Source organism: Triturus cristatus, chromosome 11 (genome assembly GCF_964204655.1).
Source record: "Triturus cristatus chromosome 11, aTriCri1.1, whole genome shotgun sequence".
In the NCBI taxonomy this organism is placed as follows: domain Eukaryota; kingdom Metazoa; phylum Chordata; class Amphibia; order Caudata; family Salamandridae; genus Triturus; species Triturus cristatus.
Window position 1 is genome coordinate 140568474 of NC_140594.1, and position 21523 is coordinate 140589996.

The 21523-nt window shown below is 48.5% G+C and overlaps 1 protein-coding gene across 12 annotated transcripts in view; it reads left to right on the forward strand.

The window, feature by feature from the left end:
- The window catches only part of NCOR2 (nuclear receptor corepressor 2), a 1213077-nt gene that overhangs the window by 654403 nt on the left and 537151 nt on the right, over nt 1–21523 (forward strand). For all 12 annotated transcript variants that reach the window (XM_085635706.1, XM_085635715.1, XM_085635711.1 and 9 more), the window contains one exon: nt 4845–4943. In XM_085635706.1, the coding sequence (XP_085491832.1) occupies nt 4845–4943 (99 nt within the window). The remainder of the gene's footprint in view (nt 1–4844; nt 4944–21523) is intronic.

Consider the following 21523-nt stretch of genomic DNA (forward strand, 5'->3'; position numbering starts at 1 on the left):
CGATATAGAGCGATAGTGTTGTGATCTTAGGCCGTTGATTGAAAGGGTTTTACTAAACATCAATAGGTTGTCATTCTGATCCAGCCCTTCAGATCCAGTTCCTGTGCAGCATGAGAGGGCAGGTACTTAACCACTTGTGCGGTAGCTCACACACCGTTAGATTTGGTCGGAACAGAATGTTGGGCCCTGTGACCGGTTTTCTTCGACTGCTGAGCCCTGCCATCTCCAGCCTTTTAGTACTGCGCGTAGCACAGACATGGATCATGTTTTCATTTTTTCACTCCGCCATTTGTTCCTCTGTCGATTGGAGCAGCCATATTGGATGTTTCACCACAGTGCAACATGTGGAATTGCACAGACGCTGTTCCCCTGCCGCAGTGTTGAGGTGGCCACAGATGGCTGCTGCTCTTGGCCAGTGTAGTGAGTGCAAATGCACCGGTGGTGGCAGCAGCCAGATAGTCTATTGGACGATGTGTAGCGCTGCTTCCTCTAACAGACCAACCCCAACCCTTCTCCAGCCGCAGTCTGTAGCATTTCTGTCAACCTTCTAAGGGCTGGTTCTAGACCTTCCGACAAGCCCCCAGAGCTTCCCCTGTGAGCGTGTAAAACAAGCCGTATTGAAAGGGCAACCAGACATCCTGGATTGTCACCCCCTGAATTTATCATTAATTACATAGCGGGGCTTTTTATCCGTGAGGGTATCCAGGCGCTGTCCATAGACACAGGGGAGATTGGGTGATTTGCCCAGAATCACAGGATGTTTAGTCAATGCTGAGACATGAGAACCCGGATCCCCAGCTCCCGAGCTGGCACCTCTGGCCGCTGCGCCACATCCAATCTCCTCTGTCTGGGGTTTTCATAGAGGGTGACAATATACAAAGAGAGGCAAGTATTCATGTGTTACAGTGCAGAATTAATTAGTTGCACCCTTTGCTGGATTCAATGAAATTAGCACAGGCGATGATGCGTGTAGAAGTTGCATGTAGATAATTCTGTGCCCCTCGGCTGATGAAAAATTGGAGTCCCACTTTTATTTTCTTGAATGTCCTGTTTTTTGGTTCTCGAGACGTGGTGCCCCTGGTTATTGTCTGTTTCTTCTTGTTGGGGATGGATAAAGGTATCAATGGCTGCCTTTGGTGTTCTCATCCCCACAGCGCGTCTTCTTGTCTGCGGGTGCTACCTCGCTTCACACTGGAAGGCGTCTTCCTTCTTCTGTTGTCTCCAGTGCCTTGGTGCGCACTCTCTGGCGCAAGGAGCTGGACGGTGCACTATCCACTCACAAAGGTTAATGGTTTGGAAATGTTACGCAGAAGCGAGTGCTCAGCACAGTATACATACAGATGTTATAGTGCTGTGTGTCGTTTCTCAGTGACTTCAGGGCACTAGAGAAATACAGACTAGAGATGTCTGATCCCCGTTGCTGAAGGCAGGGCCCCGGCTCACATGGATGTCCCCGGAGGTGTGGCGCTGGAACAGATCAGTATTCTGGCCGCTCTTGAAGCTGTTGTAGCTTAATCCAAGCCTGAAGCTGGGTTCAGAGAGTCTAGGGAGGAAAGGCCTGCTTACTGGACAGGGACATTTCCTATATGAAACGAGACCCACTATTGGCGGGAAGGACTTAGACGTACATTTGATAATGAAGCGCTAAGATATCAGTAGGAAACTGGGCTCTTCTTTATCTGCTGTGTGACCCAGCTCCACCAGCTTGTAGAGGTGCCTTCATATGAACATCCTCACTGGCCCCTAGACACAGCAGTCCTTTGTCTCTTTCTACTGAAAAGAAGGGCAACTAACAAAAGGACAACATTGAAGTCATAAAATCGAGGAATGCGTCAGTTTTCAGAAGCTTTTCGTGCAAAATGAGGCACAAATTGATGGCAGAAACGTAAAATATTGTTTTTACAGAGAAATGTATAAAAGAACTGTGCTAGGTGGGGATGAGGGGTTTGGCAAATGGGGGAAATTATCCACTATGCTGCAGGAGGGGAGAGAGGTTTTATGCAAAAACTAAACATGAAGGGTTGGTAGGCAATGGACTTGGTTGGAGAGAGCATAGGTGGGTGTTACGTAAAGTGCCCCCCCTCCCCCATCTTGCATCAAAGGAAAGCCCAATGAAAACCCCATAGGAGACATTCAGGAGTGTACCCCCTGTGTATCACCGTGCTCCCATAGATTGAAGGTCTGTTGCACACAGCACCCTTGGTAGATTGCCCAGTGGCGCCCAGGGTGCGTCGGGCTGCTTGCTTAGCCTGCTTCCGAGCTCGCCCATAGTTGGGGTATACAAAGGTGCTGGGGCACTGGCGCATCGTGATCAGCCCAGATCACACCAGCCAGCTAAGTTGGGAGCTGGAATGTGAACTCCGGTTTCCTAGTTTCACAGTGAGTCACTTATTCACTAGCTCAGTCGTGCACGCTCAGTAAACAGGCTTGTGCGGTTCACTGCTCCAGCCGCCTTCCAGGAGGTTATCTCATGCCAGAACTTGGGCTCATCGTATCTAGGTCAAAGTTAAACCAGGACACACACCTTGGCTGCTGGGAGTTTCTGAGAAGAACTAATTGTTCCCCAATTTAGACTCTGTGACCATAACAGTTCTACTGTGCCAGCTACAACGCACAACTGGGTCATTTCGTGCAGAGAACTAGCACGCGCAAGCTGAGGCATAACACTTCTGAGTACATTATACAGTATTATATGGAGCTTCGGAACTTGATTGAAGCCAAGAGCCACCTGGATCCCTTTCAGGCCGGGGTTTCTTCCGCTTAGGGGTACCAACTGGTTCTGGTGTTGCTTCCGGGCAGCCATGGGATGGACCTGGACGTCCGCTGTGTCCCAGTGTTAGATGTCTTTGACGCCGTCAGCCACTCATTCCTCCAGGGAATTGTTCAGTGAGATGGAACTCGTCGGATATCGCTTGAGTGGGTAACCTTCCCTAACCCTACCCAGGCAGGCGCGCCTGCGTACTGGTGATCTGGCTGTCTCAAGTTGGCCTTGTGCGTGTGGAAGGGTGAACACATGCTGATCCTAGACTCCAAGAAGATGGAGTTTGTGGCCTTCAGAAATCAAGAAAGACAATGACCTTCAGCGTGGTGGTGGTCCAACACTGGTTACCCAAATCTCTGCCATAGGCTCGAAATAGGGCAATTCTTCGTCGCGCTCTCCTCGGGTGAAGGTGAGTTTGTCTTAATGCAATATATGAAACGAGAGCTACCCCTCAATAACCAAGGGGAAGGTGTAGACCACCAAACCGGTACAATTGCGTCTCTAAACCGGGAACTCCTGAAATGTGATGCAGGTAAAAAAATATAGTCTACATGATACACAAATCGCCAATTTTAATCTAAAATATTCACTTTAATTTGTTACAATTATTTTTGTATATATAATTCCTAAAGTAATTAGTACGAAACGTTAGCGTTGCCCCTCTGTACGAATAAATTGTCAGACATTCTGATTAGTTCGGAAATGAAGACCTTGTTACAAATCCATCAATGCACAACAGTGAACAACGTGTTCATCCGGTTGGAACTTTCTATTGTGGCAACATTGATCTTTAGAAAACTAGTTGACGCAGTGTTGTGGTGGTATCGGACTTGTGTCTGTCACCCTCCTCGGGCAAGGCGTGTTTCATAGATTAACAAGGGCAACATTCCAGTGATATTACTCAAGCAAGACTTGCAACAAGTGCAGTGGATACGTGCAGTGCTCTAAATAGAATATTTACTACTGTCGGTGATTCACGTCCACCTTCACCTGGAGTTCTTGTGACCTCGCAGTGTGAACAAATTAATGAAACGTTTATTGACTCTTTTGATCTTACTCGGGGCCCACACGTGAAGTAGCTGGTGGGACGAAAATAATGTTGTGTCCTAAGAAACCTGAAAAATTTACAAACCGCCTAAAGAATTCATGATACACTGGTCTCATTTTACCACATAGAGTCGCTGCATATTACAATGGATTTTGAAAATCTAGTTCTGGGATTTGTGAACGCTCCTTTTGGGCTTAATTTGCTAACACGTGTAGTGTTCACACATTAGATTAAGCCATACAGGAGAGAGCCAGTGGGGGCAGATAGACAGGGGTATCATTGTAAAGTGTCCCTCATGCAGTTCTGTGCAAGCTCGTGAGTGGAGGTGGAAGGATACAGTAAAACAGCCAGGAGTATTAAGTGAGAGATGAATACTCTATTCCGCTGAGCCAAGAGTGATTGACAAAATACCAAGCCAATAGCTGCAAGAGGTTGGTAGAAGAAAGCCAGTAGTCGAAATGGGCGGACCCAAAGCCCTCTCTATGTGTATTGTTAGCAGTATGTCTGTCTTGACAGGGGCACTTTCAAAATCCAGACCTAAAAAGAGAGAGAAACAAATATTTGGGGCTCTGTTTAAAACTTTATGTAGACTTTTTAATCCTTCTCCCGGATATGCCTTTTCCCCACCATTTTTCGTGTACCACTAGTTCAGCCTGACATGCAGCTTTTCCAAAGTGGGTTCAGGGTACAACATGGAGAAAATGCTTCAGAAACACACAGCGCAGTATGACATTTTGTGAGGGGAGCCGGAGCTGCTGTTTACTGTCTTAGGAACAGAATCCACAAAACAGCAAAGCTCTTGGTAGTCAGAAAGGCGTACGTGTTGTACAAAGCAGACAAGAGGTCTCCTGCTACTGACTGACTCCTAACGTGATCTTGGTTTTCCTCAGTTTCCAATTTATTAATTTTGCTGCGGTTTGTCAGCAATGAGTCAATTTTCTATCTGCTACTTTTACAATATTTTAAAATAAACAGAGTTAAAAATTACAAAAAAGAATATTTTTGTTCATCGTTATCCCGCCTGTGTCATTTCAGACCGTAGCGGACTGCGTCCTGTATTATTACTTGACCAAGAAGAATGAGAACTACAAAAGCCTGATGAGAAGGAACTATCGGCGACGTGGAAAAAATCAGGTAGGCCCTTTAAAGGGGTTACAGAATACTGAATATATTAATGAGTAATGACCTGGTGTAGCACGACACACCTTATTGAATCGACAGACGCACTCTTAGCTGAAAAAGTGACTTCCTTAGGATTACAAGGGCTACTTTTTCAGTTTGTTAATGGAAGTTGGGTTTACCAAGCGTTCAAGGATTTTAATTTGTTTGTGCGAAAGTAAATTTGCTTCACTAGAGCACTTCCCCTAGACTTGGAAAAAGGCAGTGTTGGCTTGCTGCAGTAACTTGGCGCCACCATTTTTTGACGGCCCGAGTCTGCCTCTGTGCGGATGGTTTGGTGTGAATGGTTTGTTGCGGCTGCCTCTTTCAGCCGCCATCTTAGTAGCCGATGAGCCGAGGTGTTTTCAAGAACAACCAGCGGTGGAGAGCTCTCAGCATACCTGCCAACTCTCACGGTACCACGGTGTGACACACGATATCGGCTCCCATCACACGGTCTCCCGGTGAAGAGCCAATATCACATGTTTGCAGCGAAAACCACTGTAATTAGTGGTTGTCTAGCAGCTCGTTTTCCGAGATTTTGAACTGCCGGCGTCGCTTAAGGGGTGTGAAAACACCCCAGGACATCGGCATCAGCCCCAGAAAGCATTTTTTTTTGGGGGGGGGGGTAAAAGGGCATGAGGGCTTGAGGGTGGGTTGGGGTGGAGTTCAAAAGTGCCTTGTAGGTACTTCTCAGCACAAGGCCACACCTCCTCGAGGCCCCTCCCCCTCCTCACACGGTGAGATTCTACAAGTTGGCCCGTATGTCTCGGGCTCTTGTGGCGGGTTCCTCTGCAGACCTGTCCACTGAAGTGTGAGACCGCGGTCTCCTTTAGAAGTCACAACCCGTTCTAGGGTTGACAAGTACTTTCCTGGAAGTTGGACCTTCTTTCCCAGTTGATACACATGCATAGGTTTCCCGAGACAGTTACTGTGTTTTTTTTTTACAACAATGTTTCTTCTGTCTAAAGACAGCAATGGCTCCTTTGCACAACTGACCTTTTGTTAATAAAGAAAAAGAAAACATTATTTTCCATGTTCATTCCAATGAAAATGTTGTGCCCTTCTGACCCATTACTCCTTAGTGTATGTGCGCGCCTTTGCTTGAAAAGACTGCACTGTTTATGACAGTGGCTATTACAGAGAAAATCATGAAAAATAATGCCGTTCTCCGCCTGCGAATAGTGTGGAATGTGTTTTATTATTAACTTAAGGTAGATAATAGTTTCCCTTGGGAAAGGTACACACCAGGGAGAGTAGCAGGATCCTGGTCATGGTGCGGCTGATGCTGCATGATGATTAAATAGGCAAAGCTCTCATAATTGTCTGTAAGCAAGTTTCAATGGGCTGCGACGCGATATAAGGACTTCACATAGTTCTATATGGACATATAGAGTTGTCCATGTTCGGGCCTCCTGCCAACTCGATGCTCATTTCATGTTATTTTAGGAATTTGGTGTAGGGCAGGCCTGGTTCCAGAGAGGGGTGAAGTGTTTTTTTCATCTGTGGTCACAGTAAACTCCTCTGGGTCAATATAGGGTTATCCTGGTTGATAGTCGCTTGGCTAGGATGGCCTTCTTTAGAACAGAACTGTGCGCCGCCACCTGCTGACTGCAGAGCTCTATACAAAGTGCTTACCCTCGTATTTGTCTATCCATGGCACAATCCCTAATTACTCTCTTATTATCACAACACTCTATTGAGCTCTCTTTAGGATGTCCCTGCAGAAGTCTGCTCCCGACTCACCTCTCCCTGTACCGGCTCCTAGTTCTGGTCCTTTAGTCTCCGTGGAACTAAGCTTAGACGACCCTCTCGGATAGCGCAAAGACCTTCATCGTTTTTCTCCTCACTCAAGACCACTCTAAAACCCCATCTTCTTCAAAAAGATGTCTCCTGTGGTTGCATTCCACCTGACTCCAGTCCAGTTCATCCCACTTCAATCCACCCCCTCCACTCTAATTCCCCCCATTCCAAACCACCCCACTCTAATCCAATGCACCCCGCCCCGCCCCAGTCCAATCCACCCCACCCCAAACTACTCTAATCCACCCTTGTCCAGTCTGCCCCAATCCAATCCACCTCACCCCATTTCAGTCCACCCTACTCCAATCCAATCCACTCAAATCCACCCCACTACCTCAATCAACTCCACCCCTTTCCACCCAACCCAACCCCACTCTACGACACTGCACTCTGGCACTGCACTCTACAACACTTTCTACCACTGTAGCACTGCCACTGTAGCACTGAACTATACTCCCCTCTATGGCACTCTATACCCTTCTACTCCACTCTCTGATACTCAACTCTACAACACTCTACTCCAACAAATCCAGGCTGTGACACTCTACTCACTCCTAGAACAGCAGCCACACTGGTGTACAAGACAAAAACACATTGCCAAAGCCAATAGCTTGTGTATAGGCGAGACTTATTGGCATTGCCAATGCTTGTTTAATGCGCAGTGAATTACTGAACACCTGTTGTGCTCCTCTCAAACTTGGACACACAGCGCCCCCATGTGGCAGACTGTTATAAATGCCGGTATTGACAATTAAGTTCTGGTGCTGAGCACAGAAAACCACTGGTTCAAATTAAGCACTGCGCCCATGCAAAGCTCAGACCCTGCACTTTTCTGGAGGTAGTGTCCGTCATTGGCATATGTTCCAGTGTGCTTGATGTTAGTCCCCTTTAATTTCTAAACTTGTCAGTATCCTTTGTGATGGGAGACTGGCTCATCGCTGTTTGCTTTACATGGGGCAGAATGTCATCTGCTTACAGTGACGTGACATGTGCTTCGGCGCATACGCTTTTATACCACAAGTCTATAGAGACCTTTGATCAGTGTTGCTAGCGGCCTGCAGAACAATACAAACTGGAGATGAAATAGCGGACGCCCCATGTGCAAGTAAATGATTTAGCGGTTGAAAGTATCAGCCCGTCCATCTCATGATCCGCAGAGCTACGGAATGCTGATGGTTTTTGTGTCTCGTCTTGTCCAAGTTTGTACCTGCAGGGTTCACTCGGATATCGTTTGGTTGAAAGAAAATCCCATAAAAAAAATGTTGGGGTCATCTTGCTCGCTGCTCTTTGGGACATCGAGAGAAAAAGTATTATAGCAGGAGCGTCTCCAACAAGGGCTGCTGCACACATGTGCGCGAGATCTGTTTGACACTGGATCACAGAAACCACAATGAGAACCCGGGGTGGGCCGAGGAGAGGGGTCTTGAGAATGTGCACATGAACAGTTGTTGTTTACGTTACACATATTTACAATTTAAGGAACATGAAGGTGGTGATTTGCACAAAATCACACAAGTTAGTGAGCCACTGCTGAAGGCAGGATTAGAAGCCGGGTCTTTGGGTTCGTAGGTCAGCGCTGTAGACACCCAGGATCTGGAACAGCATCCCTCTATTCATCAGGGCTGCTCCAGTTTAAGAAAGAGTTTGAGACATGGCCCTTTAAATAACAGTACATCACAACGCAGTAACAGTTCACTTCTGCTCCCAGAACCCAGTTACATCTCCTTTCACGTGTTTTACCCACATGTGACCGTGCACGGTGCTTCACTGCCTTTTGGCTAGGTTTGTGCTATACAAATACCACCTACATAGTAACATCCATACAAGACCGTATTTCCTCCATCCAGTTAGTCTCCGGCTCTGTCTGTGTTCTTACTGTAGAGGACTGGCGTTAAAAGGCATTTGTTATCAGTGGCATTCTACACATTTCTTTGGCTCCGACACACGCACCAAACCCCTCCTTGTTACTGGCGCAGCCTCTTTGAAAACAACCACCTTTCACAGTCATAATCTTACACAAACAAAACCGAGTCTCATGCGAAACGATCAACCCCAGAATCTTTTGGCTTTGCCAGTGCTTGTTTTGTTTGCGCGGCCACCCATTTTGAAACTCCAAACATTGAGCGTCATATCTGTGAGCGGTGGCGCAGTGTTTGTCTTAAAAATAACAAGACCAGGGGCTAAGAAAAGTTCCAGAAGGCAGACAAAGATAGAGCAGAGCTGGTCTCGATAAGCGCCGGGAGAGGGGGACTTTGTTCCACTTTACAATGTTTGCTTTGGCTCTGGTCTCCTTTACTCAGCTGGTCCAGGCCAGACTGGGCGGGGCGTTGTCTCTTTTCTGACCTATGGCCAGGGAGACCGGAATTATGCAGCAGGAGAGGGCCAAATTATATGGCAGGGTTGAGTAAATTATACGGCATAATGCAACACATTTTGTAACCGTATTACGTCCTTATTTTGCCATTTCTACACTTAACACTTCCTGGACATTGGTTGTACCTCATTAGTACCAGTTTAACACCCAAAAATAGCGATACGCAACAGAAAGGCGACCAGTCCAGCTTTGCAAATGTTCTTCCACTGAGCAGGAACATCACTGCATCCTTAGTAACTTTTAAACCGTTTGAGCTAGAAGCAAAACCTTTTTTTGTTAAAATCTGCAGATTATGTGGCAGGCAATGGATTATGTGGCAAACGCGGCAAATCTATAATTATGCGAAAATCGACATGGCCGCACAATCACATAATTCCAGTGGCCCTTCTTAAGGCCTTGGACGTCAGTTAGGAGTTGTCAGTAGTAAGAGGTGGTATCCTTCCCTTGCTTGCCCTTTGGTTCACCAGGCACTGTTCTAGCCGCCCATGGCCTGAAGGGCCCTGATGGCAACAGGAGAAACCGGAAGTAAGCTGGACTCTGCGATGCATGTGAATTTCTGTTGATTTCACTCCCTGCTCCTACTCTGGCCCCTCTGGACCAAACAGGAGTGAGCTGAGGTGGGGGTCCAATGACGTCATCGGTGTCCCAGAATGTGCAAAGCCATTTCCACCAGACATCCGTGGCTAGAACTCTTGACATGGAAACTGTCTCAGCACCACTCCCAGCCCAGCATATGTTGGGGATACAGAGCGGCTCATTTAGGGTGTCTTCGGCGTGGGATGCATGGGCGTAGGAAGTGTGGGGGACGCGGGGGATATATCCCCCCCAGATTTTGGAGTGGGGGGACACGGGGAACAAGGGTGGGGGGGACGAGGGGACAAAGAAATTTCCCCTCTCCCTTCTGTTATCGCAGGGCCATTAGCACGCGAAAGCGCTACCTAATGGCCCTGCACTTGACCTGCCTGGAGTCAGAGGCCACGCTGCCCTCCTCTCTTTATTCCTCCATCTCTTTCTGTCTCTGTCTCGCTCCTGCTTACGTGCTGATTTCAAGAGGCAGCTCTTAAGGTACTCTCTCTTGCCTCTCCTTTTCTTTATTTGTTCCCCTGTGAAATTGATCCAAAAAAGGCTGAACACTTTGGCTGTAAATGTCCTCATTTTCTGACCGTTTTCTATTGAAAAGAAAAACCTCGGAATGGAAAGAAAAAATAGTTAAATACCTAAATAAAGCAATACAGAGTGGACAGCAGACAGGCCAGACTGTTATTTACACCCACACATATTAGCGCCACTTTACAGAGTTTGCCAGTGAAAGCGCTACTTTCTTTTTATCTTCTTTCTTTGAACAACATTGTTTTCCCAGGGAGGGTAAGTGCGCCATTCCTAAAGGGACTGCAATACCTGGTTGATGGGTAGAGTGGAAACGTTTAATATGATCGTTTTCAACTTTTTAATTATTTTAGCTTATAAAATGCGGCTCTGTGTTTGGGGATGTGGTCTTTTTTAAACCAAACTGCATACATTTTGAAAGGATATAAGCAATGGACATTGAAAGGGGTCCCTTCCTGGTCCTGTAGCCATGTCTTGAACTTTTCAGGCAAAATCACTTACTGATTTCTGAATAAGAGTTTAAAACCGTTAAGGTAACCATGTTTTTTTCTGATTACAGTTCACATGTGTTGGAAGGCGTTCCCCGGGGAGGCTGCGGAATGGGTTCCTGACCACCCTGAGGCCCACCGTTCCCAGAATTAGGCCGAGCAAGAGCAGGGAGGCCCTTCATGGAAGGGTCTCGCACCTAGGATCGCACGCGCTGCGCTTACTCTCTCTTCGGATAGAGGGACACCACACAGTAGTTCGTTATAAGGCGATAAGCTTTTATCGGTAGTTGTCAGGGATCTTTATGATCCGGCAGGCAGGTGCAGAATTAATGCCACAAGCGGCAGCGATCTTGTGATGATGGGAAAAGGGGTAGCGGGACAGTCTTTCAATCAGTGTCTCTGCGAGGTATCCGGCGCTGCTTCTCTCGGCAATCTCTGCCGATTCTCTTGGAGGAGCGGGCCGCGAGTCACTCAGCAGGCACCGGAGGGTCGTAGTTCAGGGAGCCGCGACGTCGTCAGCAGGGCTCAGATGGATCAGCGTTCGGGGAGCCGCGACGGCGTCAGCAGGGCTCAGATGGTTCAGAATTCGAGGAGCCGCGACGGCGTCAGCAGGGCTCAGATGGTTCAGCGTTCGTGGAGCCGCGACGGCGTCAGCAGGGCTCAGATGGTTCAGAATTCGAGGAGCCGCGACGGCGTCAGCAGGGCTCAGTTGGTTCAGAGTTCGGATAGCGTTTCTTCTGTTCGGTGAGCGATCGAGCCGCGACCAGGTCCGCAGGCTCTCGTCAGTCCAGGTCTTCTCTGCCTCTCGTCCCTTCAGCACCCCTTGTTATACTCCCCCTCCTCTTTGAAGTCCGGAGTCCTCGCGGAGAGGGGTCTCGTGCCTGGGGGGCGATGTGTCGGGGTTTCCTGTCGCTCAGCCCCTTGATCTATTCATATGGGTCCGGGAGGGACCCCCAGACGCCCAGCAGGAGAGGCGCCCGCTCACCGGGGACCTGGTGGCCAATCGAAACCGCCCTCAGGGAAGAGTCCAGAGGTGTGACAGAGTCGGCGCCTCTCGGTCTGGTTTGGGGGGGGGGGGGTTCGTTCTCCCTCGGCCGGGCATGCGTGTTGGGGATCTGGTCGGCCCTAGGGATGTTGGCCCACGGGAGCCGGAAGGCCGTGTCCACGAGGTTCGGCGTGGTTGTAGTGTACTTTGCTGGTCGGGAGGGCCCACGCCACGAGGCCCGTCTCACAACATGCTTTGCTTATTCTTGCATTCCCTATGAGTGTTTGCTTTTTCCAGGGTGTTATTCATTTTTTTTCAGGCAGCATTTTACTGTTGTCTAGTGCATAATTTGAATTTAGTCGCAGCATAATTGAGTTGTGCTGAAGGCAGTGCGAGTTTCTCTCAGTGGGGCAGTATGGTGTTCAGTGTGGGAGAGAATGTGGCACTCTGGCCAGAGCTGCTGAATTTGGAACTGGAGAACCATGTTCAGACCTTCATGACCAGTTCACCATACCACACTCCTCCTGACAGAGCTTATTCCGATGCTACACCTTAGAAGGCCCGATAGACCTTAGAAGCCCAGGTGTCTTAGCACCCGCAGGTGGACCTGTCCACCACAATCCATACTGCAGTTCACTTCCAGTCTTATGGGCAGGCATATGAAGAAGCACATCCTAGATCGACAGTGAATCTGTCACTGAGGTCACAAGACCCTTGAGGCCAGTCCACCTCACCCATTGGTGCCTCCATTGGCCTTTTTCCAGCACTAGCAGTGCAACTTGCCTGGGGTTGGCAATGTAGGATTTGCATGCACACCAAACTTAGGGGTGCTTATAATGGCAGTGGGACCGCCACGTCACCCCGTCGGTGGCGGTCCCACCGCCATTGGTGACTGCATCACAGCCCGCCATATTACAATGGCGGGTGGTTACCTGGCGGTCGGAAAGACCAACCACCACGCACCCGACGGGCTTCTTGAGCCCGCCGGTATGGTGGAGGGGCTCGTGGTTCCTACAATCCTGGTGGTGCCTACCATGCACCGCAGCAGGGATTACGATGTCCCTTACCTGCCAGCTTATTAATGGCGGTTCACCTGCCATGGAAATGCTGGCGAAAGGGACATTGGGGGCCCGTAGCAGGCCCCTTTACCCCTGGCCCCCAGACATGGGTCCTGGGGGGCATCTATGATGCCCCACAACATATCACTGCACCATGTGGCAGGCACCGATATATTTAACATGTTCCTTTTTTTTTAACTGTGCGGCGGATGATGCAGCCAGCAGCACCTGCTGCAATGTAAAAGATAGGCACTGCGAACACCGTAGTGGCAGTCTCATTGTAATGCCTATCGTGGGGCCTTCACCTTGAAGACCAGCGGTCCCATTCCCCGATTCGATGGCAGTGGTACTGAAGTCCGCCTGCCATCGTAGTCAGCCCCTAAGTTTGCATTTTATGAATATGATTCAGCGGGAAATAAATTGATGTTTGCAATTTAATTGACTTTGGTTGGCCTCTTATCTATGAGATTTCCCTGTTGAATGTGCCTTTACTTTATACATTTTCGGTTGTATGAATTGATTGCATACTACACTCTCCTACAGGTATTAACTTGAGTGTCATTAGGAGTGTCTGGGACCAATTGTTTTCTTAGGAATTGTTTTCTTTCCTAACCTTTGCAAAGGGCCCTAAACTTCACAGCAACACAAGTCACATTTCTTTTAGTAATTTGGGATCCGTTTGAGCTACAAAATTGTTTTGGAGGAAATCGTTAGATTATGCAGCAGATGATGTATTATGTGGCAAATATGATACAGCCATAGTTAAGTGGAAAACATTTCTCCACTTAATTTTGCCCCAACATTGTAGTTGATCAATTTGTAAGTTCCCCAAACCCAAAAGTCGAGTTTGGGCACAATTTGCATTTTAAAAGCAGCCCTATAACACAGGGCTACTTTTAAACTGACCTCAGGCTTCAGCAGTGCACACATGCAAGCGCAGAAAGGGCTGCTGGCCTCTAAACTGCCATGCCTTATTATATTCTAGGGACTTAAAAGTAGTTCTAATCCCCCTGCCCTATAATGTACTAGGGCCTTATAGGAGAGGTCATGCCAATCATAGGGGTACCCTAAACGATAGTGCACCCTAGTGTATGTAGGTGTTTTCACTGTATTTTTAAGTGCCTCTTTCAGAATAGCACTGGCTGTTTAGGCAGAGGCCAGGGTCAGTCAGTCAGGTACCACCAGTACCAGTCAGCAAAAAGTTGGGGAGTGCCCAGGGCGGCTTTGCAACACTAGAGAAACACAAACTCAAAATGTAAAATATAACACCATGGTCGGGGGGTTCTCTTCAATAATCAGAATTGATTTCTATCCTAATGAACCCAATTTTCCAACATTAGGATAGGGAAGGACTGGGGAAAAATCAAAACGTTCTAATCTATACATTGAAGTTTTTATGCAGCTCTTTGATGACGGTTAATAGCTCACTGTTCAATGTTAGGATTTTAACTTATAAACTTCAAATACCAAAAGAATATCTCAGACAAAAGCAGTAACTCACTGACCTTTTGAATTAAAACTTTCACTAGACAAGCCTTCGATCTCTCTCAAAAAAAGAACATTAATCACCAAAGTTATCTTCACATTTTTATTGTTGCCTGAAAATTGCTGGAGACCAAGAATGCAGGTACTTTTCAAACCATAATGCACTTGCAAACACGACGCCCCCACCCTAAGTCAGCGGCCTTTGTTTGCTTTGTGCATTAAGATGCAAGATTCATATATATGTTTTTTTTAAACATTTGGTTTCATTACTATATGAATGTAAATAACAATAAAGCATACATGCAAACTGTGACTACATGCCTGCTTTTCTCAATAATTCACTTCGAAAGTATGCAATTGTATTTGTTTAACGGGCGGTGATTTGTATAGGGTCACTGGAAAGTGTACAAAGGTTGTTCCTGTCCCCCCCAGAATTTTAGTGTCTCCTACGCCCCTGGTGGGATGGGACATGTTTCATGCTGAAGTTTCCTAAGTGATGATACGAGCAGGCGCTCTAGATTAGGTGGCACAGTGTCCTGGCACCGTTCAGTAAATTTAGCTCCTATCCTGGTTTCCGAAGGGTCAAGTGAACACGGAGGATGGCTGGCACGTTTCCATGTGCTCAAGTGCAGAATTAGGTAGCAGCTTTTATCAGAAAATAACTTCATTTAGTCAGATGACCCTATGTGTAATTGTTGCACTTACTTCCTCCATTCTGCCCCATTGACTGCATTGTCTATGGCGGCAAGCCGCGTCAATTTAGTCATGCTGCGCCCATCACAGAATTGTAGTCTTACCTCTATGTTTGTGGTATCGCCCTATTTTTGGTTTAAAAACACAGACGGAGGCCCCTAGCAGAGGGGACTGCCCTCTGAGCAGCATGGGACCTAGTGGTCATTGCACCTAGGGGACAGAGGCCCCTAGCAGAGGGGACCGCCCTCTGTGCAGCATGGGACCTAGTGGTCATTGCACCTAGGGGACAGAGGCCCCTAGCAGAGGGGACTGCCCTCTGTGCAGCATGGGACCTAGCGGTCATTGCACCTAGGGGACAGAGGCCCCTAGCAGAGGGGACTGCCCTCTGTGCAGCATGGGACCTAGTGGTCATTGCACCTAGGGGACGGAGGCCCCTAGCAGAGGGGACTGCCCTCTCTGCAGCATGGGACCTAGTGGTCATTGCACCTAGGGGACGGAGGCCCCTAGCATAGGGGACTGCCCTCTGCGCAGCATGGGACCTAGTGGTCATTGCACCTAGGGGACAGAGGCCCCTAGCAGAGGGGACCGCCCTCTGTGCAGCATGGGACCTAGTGGTCATTGCACCTAGGGGACAGAGGCCCCTAGCAGAGGGGACTGCCCTCTGTGCAGCATGGGACCTAGCGGTCATTGCACCTAGGGGACAGAGGCCCCTAGCAGAGGGGACTGCCCTCTGTGCAGCATGGGACCTAGTGGTCATTGCACCTAGGGGACAGAGGCCCCTAGCAGAGGGGACTGCCCTCTCTGCAGCATGGGACCTAGTGGTCATTGCACCTAGGGGACGGAGGCCCCTAGCATAGGGGACTGCCCTCTGCGCAGCATGGGACCTAGCGATCATTGCACCTAGGGGACGGAGGCCCCTAGCAGAGGGGACTGCCCTCTGTGCAGCATGGGACTTAGTGGTCATTGCACCTAGGGGACGGAGGCCCCTAGGAGAGGGGACTGCCCTCTGCGCAGCATGGGACCTAGCGGTCGTTGCACCTAGGGGACGGAGGCCCCTAGCAGAGGGGACTGCCCTCTGTTCAGCATGGGACCTAGCGGTCGTTGCACCTAGGGAATGGAGGCCCCTAGCAGAGGGGACTGCCCTCTGTGCAGCATGGGACCTAGCGGTCGTTGCACCTAGGGGACGGAGGCCCCTAGCAGAGGGGACTGCCCTCTGTGCAGCATGGGACCTAGCGGTCGTTGCACCTAGGGGACAGAGGCTTGCAGCATGGGACCTAGCGGTCATTGCACCTAGGGGACGGAGGCCCCTAGCAGAGGGGACTGCCCTCTGTGCAGCATGGGGTTTAGTGGCCCCTAGCATGTTAGGCAGCCCTCACCCTCGCATACAGCACAGCATTTATTTCAGTGCCGGGAGTAGACCCAGAAGGCAGGCGCCCGACAGAGCATGGATCCCTCTCCTGGATGCTTTACGTTAGCCCTCTGGAATCTAGGTTCAACAAGTTGAAATGCTGAGGCAGGCCGCCTCAGCCTTTCTTCCTTCTGAGGCTGATAAAGCGCGGATCCTGCAGTTGAATCACTTATAGCACCTGTTCTTTTACAGTAGTAGCAAGACACGCGGTTATTTTAGCTTGCTTTTTATCATAAAAACTGCCATAAGGTTGTTGTGAAGACTTATAAATCCAGGGCACGCATTTCCCAAAGCAGCGCTAGCATTTACTTATACGAATTCTAATGAAAACCTCCTCGTGATTACTGTCAGGGGTGGTCAGTGTACGTCCCGGAGGGCGGGAACTACGACGGGTTTAGAAGATATCCAGACTGCGTATAGTTGTTACTGGTAATAATTCTGAACTGAAATCAATTATACGGACTGTGGTTATCCTGAAAATCTGGTATGTCCCATCTCTCGTGGACCGGTTTTGGACACCCGTGCTGTGTTATGTTCTCTTTGCGTTGCCTTGAAAAATCCGTGCAAAATGTCAGCGGGCACATGCGGTCTCCTGGCGTTCAGTTCATCAACTTCTTAACTATCGCTTAGGCCATATTTGAAGGATAATTTCCCCCCAGCAGCCCTAAGCACTCTGGGACTTCTAGTTCCAGCGTTCCTGCTCCGTCTGGGCCTACGGGTGCCAGCATGCTCCGTGCTGGAGCTTGAAAACGATGCGAGCCAGTTGGCAGCAGTGCCTGTGAGCTGGGGTTTCTGAGCCTTCCTGAAAGGCTAGCGCCTCCTTCCCAGACATCAGAGCGCTCTGGGATAACCCCCGAGCTGGCGAGGAGCACACGGCGTGCTGTACATCACATCGGTATCTGAGGATGAGGGCCGCGCCCTCTCTGCGGTGCGCTGTTGTTTATTCAGGTGTTTCACGGGGCGGCGGCGACCCTTTCAGCTTCTCCATGAAAGGGAACATTTGTGTCTGGACGGTTCTGATGCAGAGATAAGCGCCTGGCCTCTCTTGGATTTTCATAGTCGTGCGTTTTTGAGGCACCGACTAACTGAGGTTTCTTGGCTGTTGTGTGGCCGTGGGGTGGCGGCTGGTGCAGACCTCGGCTGGCTACCCTGTTACCCAGAAATAAAATGGAGCTGGTGGGGGCAGTGCGCGGAAACAAGGCATCTGTGCCAGCCTGGCACCTTTCTATTGTACTGTAGTGCAGCATTTATATAGTGCTTAAAACCCCTATGTGGAGCGCTGAAGCGCTTGCCTACATGGGTGTTAGCATGCTACACAATGTAGGGTGCTTGGTTGGACGTGTGCTGTCTTTGTTTTGATCCTATGTGGGAAGTGTTTCCATGTGGCGCGTGGTGACCCCCGAGGTGCGGTCATCATGTTATGGGACGCAGCGCTCAGTTGGTGGACGGAGAGACGGACGCACAGTTTATGGTTTTCAGTAAGCTGGCATCTGTGGACCCCTCTTCGGGTCTCTTTATGGTATTTCTTATGCTCATAGATAGCCCTCTTAGCTGGTTACTGCACAGGGATGTGCATTCTGAGAATCTTCATTTAAAGTTTGTCTTCATAGCAGGCATAGGTTAGCCGAAGACGTGTGCCCCTCCTGTGCAGTATATCTGCTCGAGAAGGACTGTCGCTTTTTCTGTCACACCGTATGCAGTTATCCTATGCAGCTGTTTGGTTCTGTTTTTTTTTGTTTTTACTTTTTATTTTTACATTTTTCTTTATTGAAAGTTTACAATGATATGAAGACAGTAACCGTGGCTCATTATCATAGCCAACATTGTACGCAGACATTTGCGCAATATAGGAAGACAAAAATAATACGTTTTACAATAACATTGAATTTGCTGGGGCCACAATGAGCGGTGTTGTGTTTACATGGGGCAGTGGGGGTCGCGGGTCCAGCTGACCAGCATTAGGAAGCTTGCAGTGTGGTGTGGGGTGTCCAGCTTCATGGCGGCCTCAGGGCAGATTCAACCTCTGCCGCTAGCACCTCCCGTCCAGCGATCTGAATGTCCCGCCCAGCCTGCAGCGGAGTCCCTGTAACTCCTCATCCTCGGCCATCGCCCACCACTGGACGTCTCTTCTCCACTGTGCCGCGGTCGGCGCCGAGGACGCCCTTCAGCGCATCTCTGTGGCTCAGCGCGTCAGTGCCAGATGTATGAGCCTGCTCTGCTCCCCACATTGTCCTTCTTGGGGCGAAGCACCAAGTCCACAAGGCAAGTCTTGGGCATGTTGATGTGCTGTCTGCCCGTCACATGTGTCGGATATGTGCAAACGTCAGTCCAGAAAGGGCGCAGCGCTGCGCACTGCCGCGGCATGTGACAGAACTCAGCATGCGCTGCTTCACATCTGGGGTGTTTCCGTGGTACAGCGTCAAACATCCTATGCCGGCGTGCTGGGTTGAGATCTGTACGGTGTACGTGCTGGAATTGTAATAGTTTCTATTGCTTAATTCTCGAGACCAGCAGGATGGGGTTTTATAAGCAATTGTAATAACCATTACTGCATCCCGGGAGGAGTGGGTTTATCCCCATGCCACCATTTTAATTACAATAATATTGGCACAGCTGGTCCTGTCTGGCCTCCTCCAGATATTGTCTTCATCAATCTTTGGACTGCTTTCTTAAGCCTGGTTCATATTCCAGGATAATAATAATGGCTCCTGCCTTCCCGGTGCATTTGGGCTCTAGGTCAAAATTCAGCGCCTTCTCATCATAACGAGAAGCATCTTATGAACAAGCATTGACAAAGCCAGCATCATATTGTTCTCCAAACATCTGTAAATGCAAAAAATTGGTTGGCATAAACAAAATATTCAAATATCATTCCTGGTTTCGAAGTGCACTCCTTTTCAGGTGGATGTGCACATGTGATCAGGGCGGAAAAAAATCACCATTTATTCAGGGTGCCTGACAGCCAATCTATGAAGTGGGCGGACTCATTGCCCCATATTGTATGCTGTTGTGGTTAGAAGCAATATGTGAATGACGCTTGACCACTGGATGAAGAAGCCTGAACGTAAGCCGCTGTATGTATATACCTATGTATTTTTATTTTGAATGTTTGGGAAAGCATGTGGCCGGGGAGACAATTAAACTTGTCTCTAGGCCAGACCTAAGAAGACTTTCTGTGAATAGTGTTTGGCTCCTGAAAGGAAGTCCTCTCATTGTCATGGTTTTTCGCAGGAAAAACTGCTTAAAGGTGACCGGCCCCATGTCTTCGGGGCCACGTTTCTCGGTCCTCGCTCTTTAGCCTACTGTACTGAGGGTGGTGAGTCCTGAGCCCAGTCTTGGTATAAAGGCTGTGAGAAAGGGAAACAGCCTTTACCACGAAGCATTTTCTACGCAATACGTTTACAACGATACACTTACCTCGTAAACGTCTTCACAACGCGTAATGCTTCAACGACCATCTTCACCACGCAAGCAACGTCATCACAGAACAACGTCATCCTAATCCGAAAAAAAGCATCAGTCCGTTTTCAGTGTCGGCGGAGACCTGCGGAAAAAGTAAAAAAAAAAAAAGAAAGGGGGCTTGGGGGGGTCTCCCCCCCAAAAAAGAAAAAGCGGAGTAAAGGTAAAAGCGGGGTAAGGGGAAAGCGTGGAAAACACATTCCGTTGTAACGCATGCGTGGTAAAGGCATGCGTTGCAACGGAATGCGTAGTAACGACATATATTCGTGAGAAATTACAATTCTGGATACAATGCTGTCGTTCTACGGGACTTGCACGCTTTCTGGATTACGCACAATATCCCCTGGTGGCAAACTGTTGTGCCTAAAAAGTGTTTTGCTTTTGTCCCCTGAAAATATGTTTTGAATGTTTTTCCTGCAGAAACGTACTTTTTGCAGGCATTTCACCCACATTTAAACTTCTTCAACGTGGTCCAGCTCACTCATTTCACGTAACATGCAAAGCGCCGGCTACTGATAGCGAGTGTCCGCTTCAAATCTCAGTAGTTGCAAAAAGCATTTTGCCCCCCTGAACTCAATCAAAGAATCACAGTTAATTTGGAATAGTTGTAACGCTTCTTGTTTACAGCGGTGCAAACCTGTGGCCGCAAGCTCTATACAGCAATACATGACCATTGTTATCGCTGGTGATAATATTCTTGCTCTGTCTACCATCCCGCCTCCTGCCTGTGAGGTACTCGCCAGTACGAAAGCAGTGGGTGTATATTTGTGTAACAGGAGTTTTTTTTTGGGGTGGTGCCAATTGCTTTTTTGCTCTTTAGCAGCTTGGCAGTAACATATTATCCCAAGTATTGCCACAATATATATTCACTGAGAAAACACAGCTAAAAACGGAGTTATGTGTCTGTGTCTAGTGCACAAAACCATTCATCCGGTATACACACCAGTGCACACAATACGTACTGCTGCTCGCCTTGTTGTTCTCGTGATAGCTTTTTTATTTGTTTCTGTACCATTGGCAAATTAGTGTTGTGTGCATGGCGGCGGCGGGATATTTGGTGTGTCTTTTCATTGTTTTTTTTTAAATTTCGAATAACCACTGAAAGCAGCCAATCCCGATGGACCCAGCCTTCGGGTAGGCCCTGGATTTAACGCACCACAGATGGCCAACCCTACGGCCATGCGCAGTGGGGGCTGGCCACAGGGCCTGGAATTTGGGCGGCTCCTGGTGGCCTACCTATCCTGGGCAGGGCCTTCTTTGACCTGTAAACTGTAAAACGTGGTTATATTGATAGCGCCCTCTCTATACGTCATGTTTATAAAAGCAGTAACTGGGTGACCGCGCTTCACAATAGCAGGCACTTAGGGAAATCTCATGAGTGAAATCATTTATTTTCCCAGCGAGATTTTAGTAAACACGGTCCTCTGTCGAAAACAAATGACCGCAGACTTAAACAAATGTATTATTTTAGAATTTCACAATAACCAGACCGAATAATAGTTACAGCATATTTGTCTTTTTTTTTTTTAAACTGTAATCCTGATAATCGCTCTAATGAAATCGAACACCTTCCCAATTAACCTTGTTAATTGTGGGGCCTATCCAGAAAGGGTTTTTAGGGGATGGACAGTATTCTGTCGGTAATCCATATGTAAGTTTACATTCTTTATGAATTGGGTGCAAAATATAAAATGGG